Source organism: Pongo pygmaeus, chromosome 16 (genome assembly GCF_028885625.2).
Source record: "Pongo pygmaeus isolate AG05252 chromosome 16, NHGRI_mPonPyg2-v2.0_pri, whole genome shotgun sequence".
NCBI lineage: Eukaryota > Metazoa > Chordata > Mammalia > Primates > Hominidae > Pongo > Pongo pygmaeus.
In genome coordinates this window covers 47,698,308-47,715,408 of record NC_072389.2, presented here as the reverse complement: position 1 = coordinate 47,715,408, position 17,101 = coordinate 47,698,308, and the positions used below count along the sequence as shown (strand labels likewise).

At 41.0% G+C, this 17,101-nt stretch overlaps 1 protein-coding gene across 5 annotated transcripts in view; it reads left to right on the top strand.

The window, feature by feature from the left end:
• ZNF106 (zinc finger protein 106) overlaps window positions 1-17,101 on the top strand; it is a 78,923-nt gene that overhangs the window by 7,091 nt on the left and 54,731 nt on the right. For 4 of the 5 annotated variants that reach the window (XM_054452073.2, XM_054452077.2, XM_054452076.2 and 1 more), the window contains exon 2: window positions 11,913-11,998. In XM_054452073.2, coding sequence (XP_054308048.1) covers window positions 11,945-11,998 — 54 coding nt within the window. In that variant the 5' untranslated portion in view covers window positions 11,913-11,944. Of the gene's footprint in view, window positions 1-11,907; window positions 11,999-17,101 lie in introns of those variants that run through there. The other variant, XM_054452075.2, reaches the window with a different exon arrangement.

Here is a 17,101-nt window from a genome sequence, read left to right as displayed (position 1 = left end):
AAAATTGTGTGGTGACAATTGGGGAAGCTGGCTGATCAGAACACCGGGGATTGTTATAATAATCCTTCTATTTTTATGTATGAATGAAAATTTCCACAATAATATGTTTTAGGAAAAAAGAGTTGGGTCTGATGTGATTGAGAATTGCTGCTCTACGGTGTGCCTCAGAAATAGCCACAATTGGGATAAGTGTTATAAAGAAGAGACAGGGTTTCAGAAGAGCAGTGCACAGTGAGGGGTATGACCTAGTCTGGGAGATGAGGGAGTGCTTTCCTAGGCAACTGACATTTGGACTGAGATTTGGAGGATGAGTAATTAACTACATGAAAAGGAGTAAGAGCTTTCCAAGGAGAGGGACCAGCATATGAAAAAGCCCTAAGGTGGGAGGAGTGTGGTAGGTGGGAAGAACTGAAAATGCCATTTTGTCTGATCACAGAGATCTACAAGAAAGTAGCTCAAACCTATGTAATACACATTAGCAAGGGTTGTGTCAAGCGGGCCTTGTAAGACCTTTTAAATATTTTGATTTATATCTTACATAATTAGATGCCTTTGAAGGGCTTTTAATAGTGAGGGACAAAGGCATAAAACATAAGCATGCATGAGAATAGTTTTTTCAGTGTATGGTTGAGCAAACTATGTATGTGTATGTTTAGATGGAGGCACCATAAAATTGAGGTAGTCTGGAATGCTGAGCCACCTCATGAACAGCTGCCATTCAGGAGTCACCCAGGTCCCAGCAGACTTTGTCACTAAACCTAGGGTCTCCTACTCCATTGCATGATTGAGGATATGTCTTCTTTGATCAGTCTGTTCTGCTTGAGCATTGCTTGGAGCCATTCGAAGAGGCTGGTGGCTCTCAAAAGTGCAAACATGAGAGTCCTGTTCTGGTCATAGGCTGAGTAAGCTCCTCCTGGCCAACGCCGCCACAGATAACAACTATTACCTCTGGATGGAAATACATAAAACCAGTAAAATCTACTGGAGAGTTACAAAAAAACCAGGCAGATTCTAGAGGGGAGTTAACACAAGAATGGGACTACTTGGAGTAATTTCCCATTTTCATGGCTTCTAACTTTAGGGCAGGCCCTGATCTATGTCATGTAGGGTGCTTAAAATTCCGATAGTAAACTTTAGTCTTTGTGGCCTGAAGAACCAGAAGATAAAGCTCAAGCAACTACAGCTGTTGGGAAGTGAGAGGAGAATCCTGGAAAGCAGAGAGAGGAGAAGCATCAGACTCTGTAAATAAAGTCTGCCCAAACCTCGGCAGACTGCTGAATTATGCATATGTGGAGCAGACTCCAAAGAAGCCCCACTAAGGATGAAATAACTGAAGATTTTGCCGGGTGCAGTGGCTCACGCCTGTAATCCCAGCACTTTGGGAGGTCGAGGTGGATGGATCACAAGGTCAGGAGTTCAAGACCAGCCTGGCCAATATGGTGAAACCCCGTCTCTACTAAAGATACAAAAAAATTAGCCAGGCATGGTGGCACATGCCTGTAATCCCAGCTACTCAGGAGGCTGAGGCAGAAGAATTGCTTGAACCCGGGAGGCGGAGCTTGCAGTGAGCCGAGATCACGCCACTGCACTCCAGCCTGGGTGACAGAGTGAGACTCTGTCTCAAAAAACAAACGAACAAACAAACAAACAAAACTGGAGATTTCATCTACTGCCTAAGAGACAGATTTGTAGTTTGAGTTAACCAAGTTAGATACTATGAAAACAAAAGTAAAAAAACAAAAGGCAATACTCTTTGGAGGAATATAAAGGACTCCAGAGTTGCTGCAGTATAACATTCAAAATATCCAGGGTATATTCCAAAACTACTCATATACAAAGAAACAGGAAAATGTAACCTATTCTCAAGCTAAATGACACTCTAGAGAGTGATCTTAAAATGCTTAAATGTTGGGATTAGCAGGAAATGATTTTAAACTTTTATAACTGCATTGGTAAAGGAAATAAAAATGATATAAAGGAAAATGTACTCATAAAGAATGAGTGTGAAATTAAGATAACTAAATAGACATTCTAGAACTGAAAAATATGATATCTGAAATAAAAATTTAAACTGGATGGGGCTTAATGGAAGAATGGAGATGACAGAGGAAAGCATCCTTGAAATTAAAGTTGAAGAAAGAGTGGGAGGGAAAAAGAAATACATCCTCAGTGACCTGGGATCAATATTTTAAAAACCCAGCACATTTAATTGAAATCTGGGAGGGAGAAGAAAAACAATGAGGAAGAAAAAATATTTAAAAATTTAATGGCTGAAAATTTACCAAATTTGGTGGGTGCCTTATAGTTAAACTATGGACAGACAAAAGGAAAAATCTAGAAAACAGCAAAGAAAACAACACATTAGATACAGAGAGAGAATTCTGTTTACCACTGACGAATCATCAGAAACAGTGGAGGCCAGAAGATAATAGAGAATCTTTAAAGTGCTGAAGGAAAAAACATGTCAGCCCAGAATTTCAGATTCAGCCCAATAGCCTTCAAGAAAGAATATGGGACCGGGTGTAGTGGCTCATGCCTGTAATCCCAACACTTTGGGAGGTTGATGCGGGTGATGACCAGAGGTCAGGAGTTTGAAACCAGCCTGGCCAACATGGTGAAACCCCATCTCTACTAAAAATACAAAAAAATTAGCCAGGCATGATTAGCTGGTGCCTGTAATCCCAGGTCCTTGGGAGGCTGAAGCAGGAGAATCGCTTGAACCCAGGAGGCGGAGGTTACAGTGAGCTGAGGTGGCAACACTGCACTCCAGCCTGGGTGACAGAGCAAGACTGTCTCAAAAAAAAGAATATGAAATAAAGACATTGTCAGATAATTCATTGCTGGTAGATCTGCACTATAAGAAATGCTAAAAGAAGTTCTTCAGGCTGTAGGGAAATGATACCAGATGGAAAGTTGAATCTTCAGAAAACAATGAAGGTTAGAACTTGTAAATATCTGGGTAGATATTTTAAAACTTTCTTTTTCATTTCTTAAAAAAATGACTATAGCACAAAATGCATCATCTTGGGGGTTCATTTCTTATGGTAGATATAAAACATATCCCATAAAGCATGGGATGATGGGTGAGGGTAAATGGGCCTATATGGTTGCAGAGTTTTTACATATTACCTGTAGTGGTACTTTTTTTTTTTTTGAGACAGAGTTTCATTCTTGTCATTCAGGCTGGAGTGCAGTGGTGCCACCTCTGTTCACTGCAACTTCTGCCTCCTGGGTTCAAGTGATTCTCCTGCCTTAGCCTCCGGACTAGCTGGAAGTACAGGCACCTGCCACCACGCCCAGCTAATTTTTGTATTTTCGGTAGAGACATGGTTTCACCTTGTTGGCCAGGCTGGTCTCAAACTCCTGACCTCAGGTGATCCGCCTGCCTTGGCCTCCCAAAGTGCTAGGATTACAGGCGTGAGCCACCATGCCGAGCCAGTGGTCTTTTTAATACAGTAAAGAGTATAATGGTAAAGATATATGTTGGAATTCCTAAAAGCAACCACTGGGGGGAAAATATAATCATGCAAAGAAGTGTTGCTAAAGAAAAACTAGTAGAAAAATTAAAGTGAATAATCCAAACAAGACAGAAACAGGTATAACTGAAGAAAAATAGAGGAGCTATAAATAATAAAATGGTATATCTAATTCAACTATATTAATAACTTCATTGACTTTAATGAAATACACACTGATTTAATGCATAAAGACAAAATGGCTAAAAACAAATGCATGGAAAAAGATCATACAAAGTAGCATAAGAAGCCTAGAGTGGTTATATTTATATCAGATAAAATAGACTTCAATATAAAAAGTATCACCAGAGTTAAAGGGATCATTTCATAACAATAAAAGCTCAGTTCATGAGAAAGATGTAACAGTTATAACTATGCTTGTGCCTGATATCAGAGCTTCAAAATACATGAAGCAAAAATGGATACAACTAAAGGAATAAATAGACAATTCACTATTAGAGAGATTTGAACATTCTTCTCTCAATGATAACAACAAAAATTAGTATAGATTTTGGGAGGCCGAGGTGGGAAGATTGCTTGAGCCCTGGAGTTCAAGACTAGTCTGGCCAACATGAAGAGACCCAATCTGTTCAAAATAAAACCATTAGCCCAGCGTGGTGGTGTGCCCATGGTCCCAGCTACTTGGGAGGCTGATGTAGGAAAGATTGCTTGAACCTAGAAGGTTGAGGCTGCAGTGAGCCATGTTTGTGTCGTGGCACTCCAGCCTGGGTGACAGAGTGGGACTGTGTCTTTATTTATTTTTATTTATTGAGACGGAGTTTTGCCCTTTTGCTGAGGCTGGAATGAAGTGGCGCTGTCTCGGCTCACTGCAACCTCTACAAGCGATTCTCCTGCCTCAGCCTCGCGAGTAGCTGGGATTATAGGCTCCTGCCACCACACCAGGCTAATTTTTATATTTTTAGTAGAGATGGGGTTTTGCCATGTTGGCCACGCTGGTCTCAAACTCCTGACCTCTGGTAATCTGCCCGCCTCGGCCTCCCAAAGTGCTAGGATTACAGGCGTGAGCCACTGTGCCTGGCCGAGACCCTGTCTTTAAAAAAAATCAATATAAATGATTTCCACACAACAACTGCAGAATATACTTTTTTTCCCCAAGCGTATATATAAACCAGATGCTGGGCTGTGATTCTCAGTATAGTTGAAAGGATTAAAATAATATAGTATATGTTCTTTGACTGTAATAAAATTATTATTATTAATTAATTTTTTTTTTGAGACAGAGTTTCGATCTCGTAGCCTAGGCTGGAGTGCAGTGGCGTGATCTCAGCTCACCGCAACCTCTGCCTCCTGGGTTCAAGCGATTCTCCTGCCTCAGCCTCCCAAATAGGCTGGAGTGCAGTGGCGTGATCTCAGCTCACCACAACCTCTGCCTCCCGGGTTCAAGCGATTCTCCTGCCTCAGCCTCCCAAATAGCTGGGATTATAGATGCCCACCACCATGCCCAGCTAATTTTTGTATTTTTAGTAGAGACGGGGTTTCACCATGTTGGCCAGGCTGGTCTGGAACTCCTGACCTCAGGTGATCCACCCACCTCGGCCTTCCAAAGTACTGGTATTAGAGACGTGAGTCATAGCTCCTAGCCTCTTAATAAGATTAAATTAGAAACCAAGATGTGTAAAAGGCCACAAGTATTTGGAAATTCAATGAATCTTCTAAATAATCTGTGAGTCAAAGAAGAAATCACAAGAGAAATTAGAAAGTACTTTGAACTGAATGATAATGAAAATACGACATCAAAATTTGTGGGATAACTGTCATGGCCAAGGGGAGCCAAAGGAGAAATGATGACTAAATGTAATGTGGTATCCTCTATGACATGCTGGAAGAGAAAAAAGGTAGGAGGTAAAGAATGAGGACATCTGGGCTGGGCATGGTGGCTCACACCTGTAATCCCAGCACTTTCAGAGGCCAAGAAGGGCAGATTGCCTGAGGTCAGGAGTTCCAGACCAGCCTGGCCAACATGGTGAAACCCCGTCTCTACTAAAAACACAAAAGTTAGCCAGGCGTGGTGGCAGGTGCCTGTAAAGCTACTCGGGAGGCTGAGGCAGGAGAATTGCTTGAACCTGGGAGGCGGAGGTTGCCATGAACTGAGATCATGCCACTGCACTCCTGCCTGGGAGACAGAGCAAGACTGCGTCTCAAAAAAAAAAAAAAGAGGACATCTGAATAAAATATGGCTTCCATAATAACAGCGCATCAGGCTGGGCACGGTGGCTCATGCCTGTAATGCCAACACTTTGGGAGGCCGAGGTGGGTGGATCACAAGGTCAGGAGTTTGAGACCAACCTGGCCAATATGGTGAAACTCCATCTCTACTAAAAATACAAAAATGAGTGGGGCGTGGTAGCGGGTGCCTGTAGTCTCAGCTACTTGGGAGGCTGTGGCAGGAGAATTGCTTGAACCCAGGAGGTGGAGGTTGCAGTGAGCCAAGATTGTGCCATTGCACTCCAGCCTGGACAACAGAGTGAGACTCTGTCTCAAAAAATAAAATAAAATAAATAACAATGTATCAATATTGGTTTGTTAGTTGTGACAAATGTAACATTCTGATGTAAGATTTTTGTTTTTTTTTTTTGAGACGTAGTTTCAGGCGGAGTTTACAGAGGTTGCAGTGAGCTGAGATAGCACCACTGCAATCCAGCCTGGGCAACAGAGTGAGACTGTGTCTCTAAATAAATAAATAAATAAATAACAGTGTATCAATATTGGTTTGTTAATTGTGACAAATGTAACACACTAATGTAAGTTTTTTGTTTTGCTTTTTTTTTGAGGCTGAGTTTCACTTTTGTTGCTCAAGCTGGAGTGCAGTGGCCCGATTTTGGCTCACTGTAACCTCCACCTCTCGGGTTCAAGTGACTCTCCTGCCTCAGCCTCCTGAGTAGCTGGAATTACAGGTGCTTGCCACCAAGCCCAGCTAATTTTTTTCTTTTTAGTAGAGACGGGGTTTCACCATGTTGGTCACGCCGGTCTTGGAACTCCTGACCTCAGGTGATCCACCTGCCTCAGCCTACCAAAGTGTTGGGATTACAGGCATGAGCCACCATGCCTGACCAACCTGGATAATTTTTAATTTTTTTGTGGATACACGAATTTTGCTGTGTTGACCAGCCTGGTCTTGAATTCCTGGCTTCAAGCCATCCTCCCAAAGTGCTGGGATTACAGATGTGAGCCACTGACCTGGCCAAATGAAAGATGTTAATATGGGAAACTAGATGTGGGGTATATGGAAACTATACTATCTCTATCTTTGCCACTTTTCTATAAATCTAAAACAATTCTAAAATAAAATGTTTATTAAAAAGTACTAAAAAATGTGGGATGCCATTAAAGCAGTGCTTACAGAGAGGTTTGTGGGTTTAAATATATTTATTGGAAAAGAAAGAAGGCCTAAAGACTTGACCTCAAGTTCTACCTTAAGAAGCTAGTAAATGAAGAACAAAATAAACCCAATGTATGTAAAATGAAAGGTAATAAAGACAGCAGTAGAAATTAAAGAAATAGAAAAAGACAATGGACAAAATTGGTTCTTTGAAAAGATTAATAATATTAACAAACCCATAGATAGACTGATAAAGAAAAATACAGTTGACCCTTGAACAGCTCAAGGGTTGGGGGGACTGATACCCTGTGAAGTCAATAATCCATCTATAGCTTTTGATTTCCCCGAAACCTAACTACTAATAGTTTATCGTTGACCAGCAGCCTTACTGATAACATGAGTTAATTAACACATATTTTGCATGTTATATATGTTGTGTACTGTATCCTTAAAGTAAGCTAGAGAAAAGAAGATATTATTAAGGAAATCTTAAGGAAGAGAAAGTATACAGTTGACCCTTGAATCGCACAGGTTTGCAGTTCGCAGGTCCACTTATACACAGATTTTTCTCTGCCTCTGCTACCCCTGAGACAGCAAGACCAAGCCCTCCCCTGCTTCCTCCTCAGTGTGCTCAATGTGAAGACTGAGGATGAAGACCTTTATGATGATCCACTTTATGAATATATACATATACAAAATGGATAAAGATTACTAAATGTACTGTTAACAATGAGATGAAGCTGGGCGTGGTGGCTCACACCTGTAATCCCAGCACTTTGGGAGGCCGAGGCTGGTGGATCACCTGAGGTCAGTTCTCGATCAGCCTGGCCAACATGGTGAAACCCAGTGTAAGGTGGCTAAAGTGAGGATGGCAGTAGGTTTGGATTCCTTGTTTACTTACTTGTAGTTTGTCACTTCTCAGTCACCTTGGTTGAGATCACAGAGTTGGATTGTTTGTATTTCCTTGGCTTCTAGTCTTTGTCAAGGCCTTTAAAAAGAGCAGTGGTTCCCATCTAGAAGACTGGGCTAATTACAGTATTTCAGAAAGCTTAATGGAATTTATGTATTTACCCAATTTAAGAATATATAAACTAAAGTTACTTTGCCTGGAATCATGTCACCTCAGGGTTTAAATACTAAATCTTCCTTATCGATTGAATACTTTGCTGGCAGTTATATTTTGACTTTTTCAGAAAATGAAAATGAGTATTCTTAATACATGCAGATTAGAAATAAGCTTGTGAAGGGAAAAAATAACTAAAAAGAGGGAGAATTTGGTTAAAAGGTTGATATAGAGTATTTCTATTATACTGTATGGCTTTATTTTTTTATCCATTTACTAGGGGTTGATGTTGGCTTTGTCAAATAAAAGTACAGTTTGTATTTTAGTGCTTGGTTTTCAACCAAGTGAATATATAAAAACTCCCCAGTAACTGCTATAATTTCTACCAGAGAGTCACACTCTTTTACTGACTTTATTGCTTCTAAGTTTCTTGTTCCTGTTTTGCTTTGGTGGTTAATAACTGGAAGCACAATTTAAAACATTTCTGGATGTATCTTTACCAATTTCTCCAACCCTTAGAATAGTGCTTAGTGCTCAATAAATGTTTGTTGAATGAAGTAACAAAATAACGCATGTAAGTAATAATTAAAGTTGAAGTAGATGTTACATTGTAAAGCAGTTAGAAGTAGTATGCTATAGCACTTAACATTTCTGTTTGAGATTTAAGAGATTATTAGTAATATGGAAAGTATAAATAATACTGTACCTATCCACAAAGGTATATTTCTTTGTTTTGGTAGCTAATTGACATTCAGCTTTCTTAAATGTCCATATTTTTACCCCATAATCTTACTTTAGTGTTTTGAATTTTATTTTTTATTTTTATTTTTTGAGACAGAGTCTCGCTGTGTTGCCCAGGCTGGAGTGCAGGGGCATCATCTCGGCTCACTACAACCTCCGCCTCCTGGGTTCAAGCGATTCTCCTGCCTCAGCCTCCCGAGTAGCTGGGATTACAGGCACATGCCACCATACCCAGCTAATTTTTGTATTTTTAATAGAGACATGTTGGCCAGGCTGGTCTTGAACTCCTGACCTCAAGTTATCCACCCACCTCGGCCTCCTGGGATTATAGGCATGAGCCACCATGCCTCCTGGGAATATAGGCATGAGCCACCATGCCTGGCCTGAACTTTATTATTGAATAAAATTATTTAGGCGTTCAATAATATTATGAAGTGGGTTGCATGGCAAGAAAACTGCCGAGTAATCAGAGGAGTGGAGAACCTTAGGCCTCTTTCATTGGTCATTCTGCCATATTATCTAGGAGTTACAGATTAAACTATGGTAGTTTGTAACCTCATTATGTAGCAGTTTTAAAATCTCCTAAGGAATGTACCCCAGATGAGGAAGCAGATCTATTAGAGCTTGATGTTTTCTGTAGAGGAAGGAACAATGCTGCTTGGGAAGTAGATTTAAAATTTCATATAGAGCATCTCTAGTAGGGACTTGAGGAAAGTGTGCTAGTGCTAGAGGATTATGAAAGAGTAAACCATTGTTGAGTCTTAATTTAAACCCCTGGTATTTTCTTTCTTTTATTTTTTATTTTTATTTTTATTTTTTTTTATAGAGAGCCTCACTCTTGCCCAGGGTGAAGTACAGTGGCACAATCATAGCTCATTATAACCTCAAACTCCTAAGCTCAAGGAATCCTCCTTGCTGTGCCTCCCAAGTAGCTGGGATTACAGGCATGAGCCATAGTACCCAGCTAATTCTTTCATTTTTTGTAGAGACACTATGTTGCCCAGACTGGTGTTGAACTCCTGTGCTCAAGTGACCCTACCACCTCAGCCTCCCAAAGTGCTGTGATTACAGGTGTGAGCCACTGTGCCTGGCCTCAAACCCTAGTATTTACTCAGCTCAGTTACTAAACTCACATTTAGTAACCCAAGATGGATAGTTCCATTTGGAATAATCAACAAATACTTTTGAATTGCCTACGATATGTCATATACTGTTCTAAGTGCTAGACCGAACTATACTAGTGAACAAAATATGCAAAGTCCTTTTTCTCATGGAATTTAAATTTTAATTGGCAGAGACAGAGAATAACACATACTATGTCAGGTAGTAAAAGATAATGTTCAAGATATCGCTTGTTCATAAACTATTCCAAAATTTCCTGGCTTAAAACAACTCTTGTATTGTGTCTCACAATTCTCTGGGTTGAAGAAGGCTTGTCTGAATGGTGTATGTATTGGTCTCACTTGCAGGTCTCTCATTGGTGGCTGGACCTGGAGCCCCCAAGATGGCTCACGCTTCTGGCTGTCAGTTGGTCCTGCTTGTTGTTTGGGTACTCAGTGAGGGCCTCAGTTCTTTTTTTACCTGGCCTTTCCCTGTGGCTTTGGCTTCTCACAGCACGGTGGCTGGCTTTCAAGAGGGAGCGTAACAAGTGGGCAGAGGCAGAAGGTACAGATTTCTGAAAGCCCAGCCTCTTAAGTTATACAGCATCACTTCTGCCACATTTTATTGATCAAAATAGTTCACAGGGAGGGGAAACAGACTCCATCCACCTTTTCATGGATGGTGGCAATATCACATTGCAAAAGAGCACATGGGGTAGCAGATATTGTTGAGGCCTTCTATGGAAACATGATCTACCACAGTGCTATAAAAAATTAAGCAGATTAATAGGGGAATAGAGAAACTGGAACTATGTGGAGAGGTGGGGTGTCAGAAAGTGCAATAGTATGTAGAGGGTCAGGCAGGGCCTCTCCCATAAGGCAATATTTTAGATACCCGATGGAAATGAATGAGCCACGGGAACCATAAGGACTTTTTAAGGAAGAATATTCCAGGCAGAGAACAGAAAATGTAGAGGTGCTAAGGTGGGAGGATCTGTGATGTGAACAAAGAATAGCAACGAGGGGAATGTGAGTGCACTAGAATGATAGAGGAAGAATGGGAGGGCATGCGAATGATTCGGAGAGGAAGAGAGAAACATATTGTAGCCATGGCAAAGACTAGGTTTTCTGTGAGTGAGATGGACGCCATTGGGAAATTCTGAGCAGAGGAATTACATACAGGTTGAGTTCCTTTATCCGAAATGCTTGGGACCAAAAGTGTTGTGGAGTTCAGATTTTTTCGGATCTTGGAATATTTGCATACTTACTGGCTGAACATCCCAAATCGGAACATTCCAAATCTAAACTGCTCCAGTGGGTATGTCCTTTGAGCATCATGTTGACACCCAAAAAGTCTCTGGTTTTGGATCACTTCAGATTTCAGATTTTTAGATTTGGAATGTTCAACCTGTATATGTTCTAACTTAAACTTTTTTTTTTTTTTTTTTTTTTTTTTGAGACGGAGTCTTGCTCTGTTGCCAAGGCTGGAGTGCAGTAGTGCAATCTCGGCTCACTGCAACCTCCGCTCCCGGGTTCAAGCAATTCTGCCTTAGCCTCCTGAGTAGCTGGTATTACAGGCACCTGCCACCAAGCCCAGCTAATTTTTGTATTTTTAGTAGAGACGGGGTTTCACCGTGTTGGCCAGGCCGGTCTCTAACTCCTGACCTCGTGATCTGCCCGCCTCGGCCTCCCAAAATGCTGGGATTACAGGCGTGAGCCACTACGCCTGTCCATTCTGAATTAAACTTTAAAAGAATCTTATTCTAAGAATCTTTGGCTACTCTCAAAACACTGTTTTGAGAATCAGCTGTGAGAGGACAAGAGCAGAAGGAAGGAGCCGTTTCAGTAGTAGGGTAATGCCATGTGGGATGATAGGTGTGCTGGGTGGTGAGAAGTGTTGGAATTTGGCTATATATCAAGATAGGTCTGACAATTTCCTAATGAGGGTGGATATGGGGTGAAAAAGAAAGATCAAGGATGGCTCCCAAAATGTTTACCCTATGCTCCCAAAATGTTTACCTGGAAACAGAAAGACTGGGGGAGGAGCAAGGTGGAGGTGAGGAAGATAAGACTTGTAATTTTGGTTATATGAAGATGAATGTAAGAAGGTATCTGAGGAGAAAAGGTTACTAAATGTTACGTCCTCATTGCAGGTGTGGCGCTGAGTGCTTCAGATCTGGTCACTATGGTACGAGAACGAAAATGCATATTGTGCCACATCGTGTACAGCTCAAAAAAGGTAATAATGGAAGAGGGAGAATCTGAGGCTTTATGACTATTTTTTAAAGAGACATGTTATTAATAGATGTTATTAATATTAATAGACATACGTATTAATAGGAAAAGCTTTGACAATGTCTTATTTATGCTTCTTTTCTTTCCTAAACCATAGTCTCATTCCACTGGTTTCTTTCTCGTTACTGCCTCCTAAAGCCAGTACCTGTATTATTAAACTTCTGTCCATCCAGAATTTGAGGGTATTCATAACTAGATGACACAGAGAAATTTAGTAACCAGTTATAGGGAAGATACCTTAAAATTCCAAGGTTATTTGAAGTTATACTGCTTTCTGCAATTTTAAAATCATGTACTTTTTGATTAGCTAAGGATATAGCATTTATTATATGTACCTACAATTTGTTTATGCCTATGCTTGTGAAAAGTGCAGCACAGCAGAAATGGTATTAACAATATCCTAGATGTCCACAAGGTGGGGATGTTGCTCAAAGTAAAACTTTTTTTTTTTAAATGGAGTCTTATTCTGTTGCCCAGGCTGGAGTGCAGTGGTGCAATCTCAGCTCACTGCAACCTCTGCCTCCCCAGTTCAAGTGATTCTCCTGCCTCAGCCTCCCAAGTAACTGGGATTACAGGCATGTGCCGCTGGGCGTGGCTGATTTTTGTAGACAGGGTTTCACCATGTTGCCCAGGCTGGTCTTGAACTCCTGACCACAGGTTATTCACCTGCCTCGGGCCTGTCAAAGTGCTAGGATTACAGGCATGAGCCACTGTGCCCGGCCAAAACATCTTTTTGGTACCTAAAATTGGCTGCAATTTGTGTCACTTTTTGCCTTTACCTGCCTTTATCATTTGCTTTCAGAGTAGTGCTGCTGGTTTAAATACTGAGGAATTTATTCTCTTTGCTTCTAAGATGCTCTTGATTGTCACTGGAAATTCAGAGAACTGGGAGGATCATGGGCTAGGTTAGCCAGGGAAGTGTGAGTGGAAGTGGTAAACTTTGAAAAGTGTCTAGAGTAACGATGGTTTAAGAGAAATGAGGAAGAGATATTTTAGGTAGGAGAACAACATGTACAGAGACAAATGGAATGGAGTACGACAGTTCTAGGAGTTGGCAAGAAGGCTCATCTGATTAAAACAGTTTTGCCTTGGGAATAGCAGGACTGTAATTTGTAATTAAGTGAAGATAGTTGATAAACAGTGTTGGATGCCAGATTGAAGGGTCGATTATGATCCACCAAGTAGACTTGGATGGATACTATTTTTTTTCTATCTAGATTTCTGTTAGTCATGGAAAAATTACTGAGATTTAAAAATCGTGTTTAATACTATACCTGCTACTGTTTACAAAAATAAAAGAATGCTCTTCTGGTTTTAAAAATTTGATGAAGGTTTATACAAATTGTCAATAAGTCAGAATTCCTTATGACTACTTTCACGTTGGAGAGAGGTAGGGAGAAGACGTGAGATGGATAGGCTGCTGCTCAGAGATGTGATATCGGAGTTTCATAGAACAGCAGCCCTATTTTGTGATACCATGATTTTGTGATTTTGCCATTTTAAATCTTTCTGGCTCTTCTACTCTGGTTTCAAACATACTTTTATCTCTTCATACTTTTCCATGATCATAATGAAGTTAAATGAAGGGCTAGAATTATCTACTCTGCCCTAGGAAAAGCTGATTGTAGTTTTATTTATTTTCCTTTTTTTTTAAAAAAAGGAAAGCTGGTTGTAGTTTTCATTTTTATTTTTGTTTTTTGCCTTTTTATTTTTTTTTAAAGCAAGGGAATGGCCTGCTTTAAGTGAGCGGTATGATTTAAGAAAATAACAAAATGGGTTAGTTGGAAGGGATAACTGATACTTATTTTCAGATAGGACTATGAACAAGTGGTGTTGAAGCCGTGCTTGTCTCCAATTTCCCAAACTAGTGTAACTCTGGTTTCTCCAAATAAACTATGTAGGAGAAAAGGTTCTAAGTGACTTGAGTATGGGGAAAAGCTGTGCAAGGTATCCCTGAGTATCCTGAGGCCCATTAACATATAAAATACTGAGAAGCCCTGGAGTTAAATATATGTGTAATTAATAGAGATGGAGTCTCACTATGTTGTCCAGCTGGTCTTGAACTCCTGGCGTCAAGTGTGAGCCACTATACTTGGTCATATTTTTTGTATTATTCAATGTTTTCCACATGTGTTTAACCATGAGTCCCCCCTCCCCTCCAACCAACCCAGCCTTTAAAAATATAATACTGATTAATATACAAGGCCTAAATAGAAGCCTAATACATGAGAAGGAATGCATTTGGGGCTATTACCTTAATCCTGTGCCTGTGGATCTTTTTTCTTTTCTTTCTTTCTTTTTTTATTTTTTGTTGTTGTTGTTTTGTTTCATTTTGAGACAGGGTCTTACCCTGCTGTCTAGGCTGGAGTGCAGTGGAGCCATCTCAGCTCACTGCAACCTCTGTGTCCCAGGCTCAGGTGATGCTCCCGTCTCAGCCTCCTGAGTAGCTGGGACTACAGGCATGTGCCACTACGTTCAGCTATTTTTTAATTTAAAAATTTTTTTTGTAGGGATGAGGTCTTACTAGGTTGCCCACACTGATCTTGAACTCCTAGGCTCAAGTGATCCTTCCACTTCGACCTCCCAAAGTACTGGGCTTACAGGTGTGAGCCACCATGTCTGGCTGAATTTTTTCTAATGATTTTTGAAAGCTCAGTTGTCTCACTGTTTGCATTCATTCCTTGGAGCAGGATGGGAGAAGGTTTTGCATGTAAATTTAGGACAAGATTAGTGAAGTGTTTTTTAAAAAAAGTCACATTAAAACTATTAGTGGGTGATAACATTTTTATAGTAAGAAGAATCAGTTTTTTTGTCAGACAAACCCATTTCAATGAATGCTGTTTTGGTCAGGAATGGTTTTGTTGTAAGGAACAGAACTCACTTAAATTTAGCTCAAGTAAAGGGGATTAGGCACATTGGTAAGCATCTAAATCAAGGAAGAATTGAATAACAGGAAGCATAAGGACTTTTTTTTAGATGGCGTTTTGCTCTTGTCACCCAGGCTGGAGTGCAATGGTGTGACCTTGGCTCATTGCAACCTCCACTCCTGGGTTCAAGTGATTCTGCTGCTTCAGCCTCCTGAGTAGCTGGGATTATAGGCATGCGCCACCACGCCCAGCTAATTTGTATTTTTAGTAGAGACGGGGTTTCACCATGTTGGTCAGGCTGGTCGCGAACTCCTGACCTCAGGTGATCCACCCGCCTCGGTCTCCTAAAGTGCTGGGATTACAGGCATGAGCCACCGCGCCCCACGGAAGATGTGTATATTAATGGGTTTTTCATTCTGTTCTGTCACTAAGTTGTCTAGTTTTCAGGTCCACAAATGTTAATTTTAGTTAGTGGCCAATCAGTTGTGGCTAGAAGAGGTAATGTGTAAAGCTACTCTCCCCTTATTTATTTTTATTTTATTTTTTTTTTTGAGACGGAGTCTTGCTCTGTCTCCAGGCTGGAGTGCAATGGCGCGATCTCGGCTCACTGCAACCTCCGCCTCCTGGGTTCAAGTGATTCTCCTGCCTCAGCCTTCTGAGTAGCTGGGATTAAAGGCACGCGCTGCCACGCCCGGCTAATTTTTGTACTTTTAGTAGAGACGGGGTATCACCATGTTGGTCAGGCTGGTCGCGAACTCCTGACCTTGTGATCCGCCCACCTCGGCCTCCGAAAGTGCTGGGATTATAGGCGTGAGCCACCGCACCCGGCCTACTCTCTCCTTATGAAGCATCTGTAGAGATAGGAAGGAAAGGATGGTCATCTTCAGTAAAATTGCCATTTAAAAGAAGGGTTTTGGCCGGGCACAGTGGCTCACGCCTGTAATCCCAGAACTTTGGGAGGCTGAGGCAGGTGGATCACCTGAGGTCAGGAGTTCAAGACCAGCCTGGCCAACATGGTGAAACCCCATCTCTACTAAAAATACAAAAAATTCGCTGGGCATAGTGGCGCATGTCTGTAATCGAGGCTACTCAGGAGGCTGAGGCAGGAGAATCTCTTGAAACCCTGGAGGCAGAGGTTGCGGTGAGCCGAGATCAAGCTACTGCTCTCCAGCCTGGGCAACAGAGCGAGACTCTGTCTCAAAAAAAAAAAAAAAAAAAAGAAGTGTTTTGAATCACAACCCTGTTTATCACACTATAGTAGATAACTTTAAGTAACAGTGAGTTGTGTTGTATTGTTTTTGACAAATGAACTGTATATAATGAAAAATCTCAATGCACCAAATGCTTACAGTGTGACATGGTGTTTGAAACATTAGCTTTGGTGTCAGATGTGTCTGGGTTTGAATCCCACTTTGACCACTTGATTATTTGTTACTCTGAGACGGCAAGACTAAATATTTTGTTTGTTTGTTTGTTTGTTTTTTGAGACAAAGTCTCACTCTTGTTGCCCAGGCTGGAGTGCAGTGGCATGATACCGGCTCACTGCAACCTCTGCCTTCCCAGGTTCAAGCGATTCTCCTGCCTTAGCCTTCCAAGTAGCTGGGATTACAGGCGTTCACCACCAGCCCAGCTAGTGGTTTTTTTTTTTTTTTTTTTTTTTGTATTTTGTATTTTTAGTAGAGATGGGGTTTCACCATGTTGGCTAGGCTGGCCTCAAACTCCTGACCTCATGATCCGCCCGCCTCAGCCTCCCAAAGTGCTGGGATTACAGGCATGAGCCACTGTGCCCAGCCAAGACTGAATATTTTCACACTTAACCTTCAATGCCTAGCTCTATTCTTGGCGTATAATAAGAACTTGATAAATATTTGGTGAATGAACGAGTTAACTTCTCTGCATTCTTCAGCATGAAGTTAATCATACTCCCTCGGCAGTATTTTGCAGTTCAAGTGGGAAAATGTTTGAGGGACTTCACATGGAATGCAGTAAATAGCAATAACACAAGTGTAGTAGCCCTTTATAATTATATATGTGAACAGCCATTCTTTAATTATGGCATACTGGCTGTATATACTGTAGAGTGACAAAGGGATAGACATTTATAGCTTTTTGAGTTTTGTGTATGTGTACATGTGTGCATGTTTTTTTCTTTTTTCTTTTTTTGAGACGAAGTCTCGTTC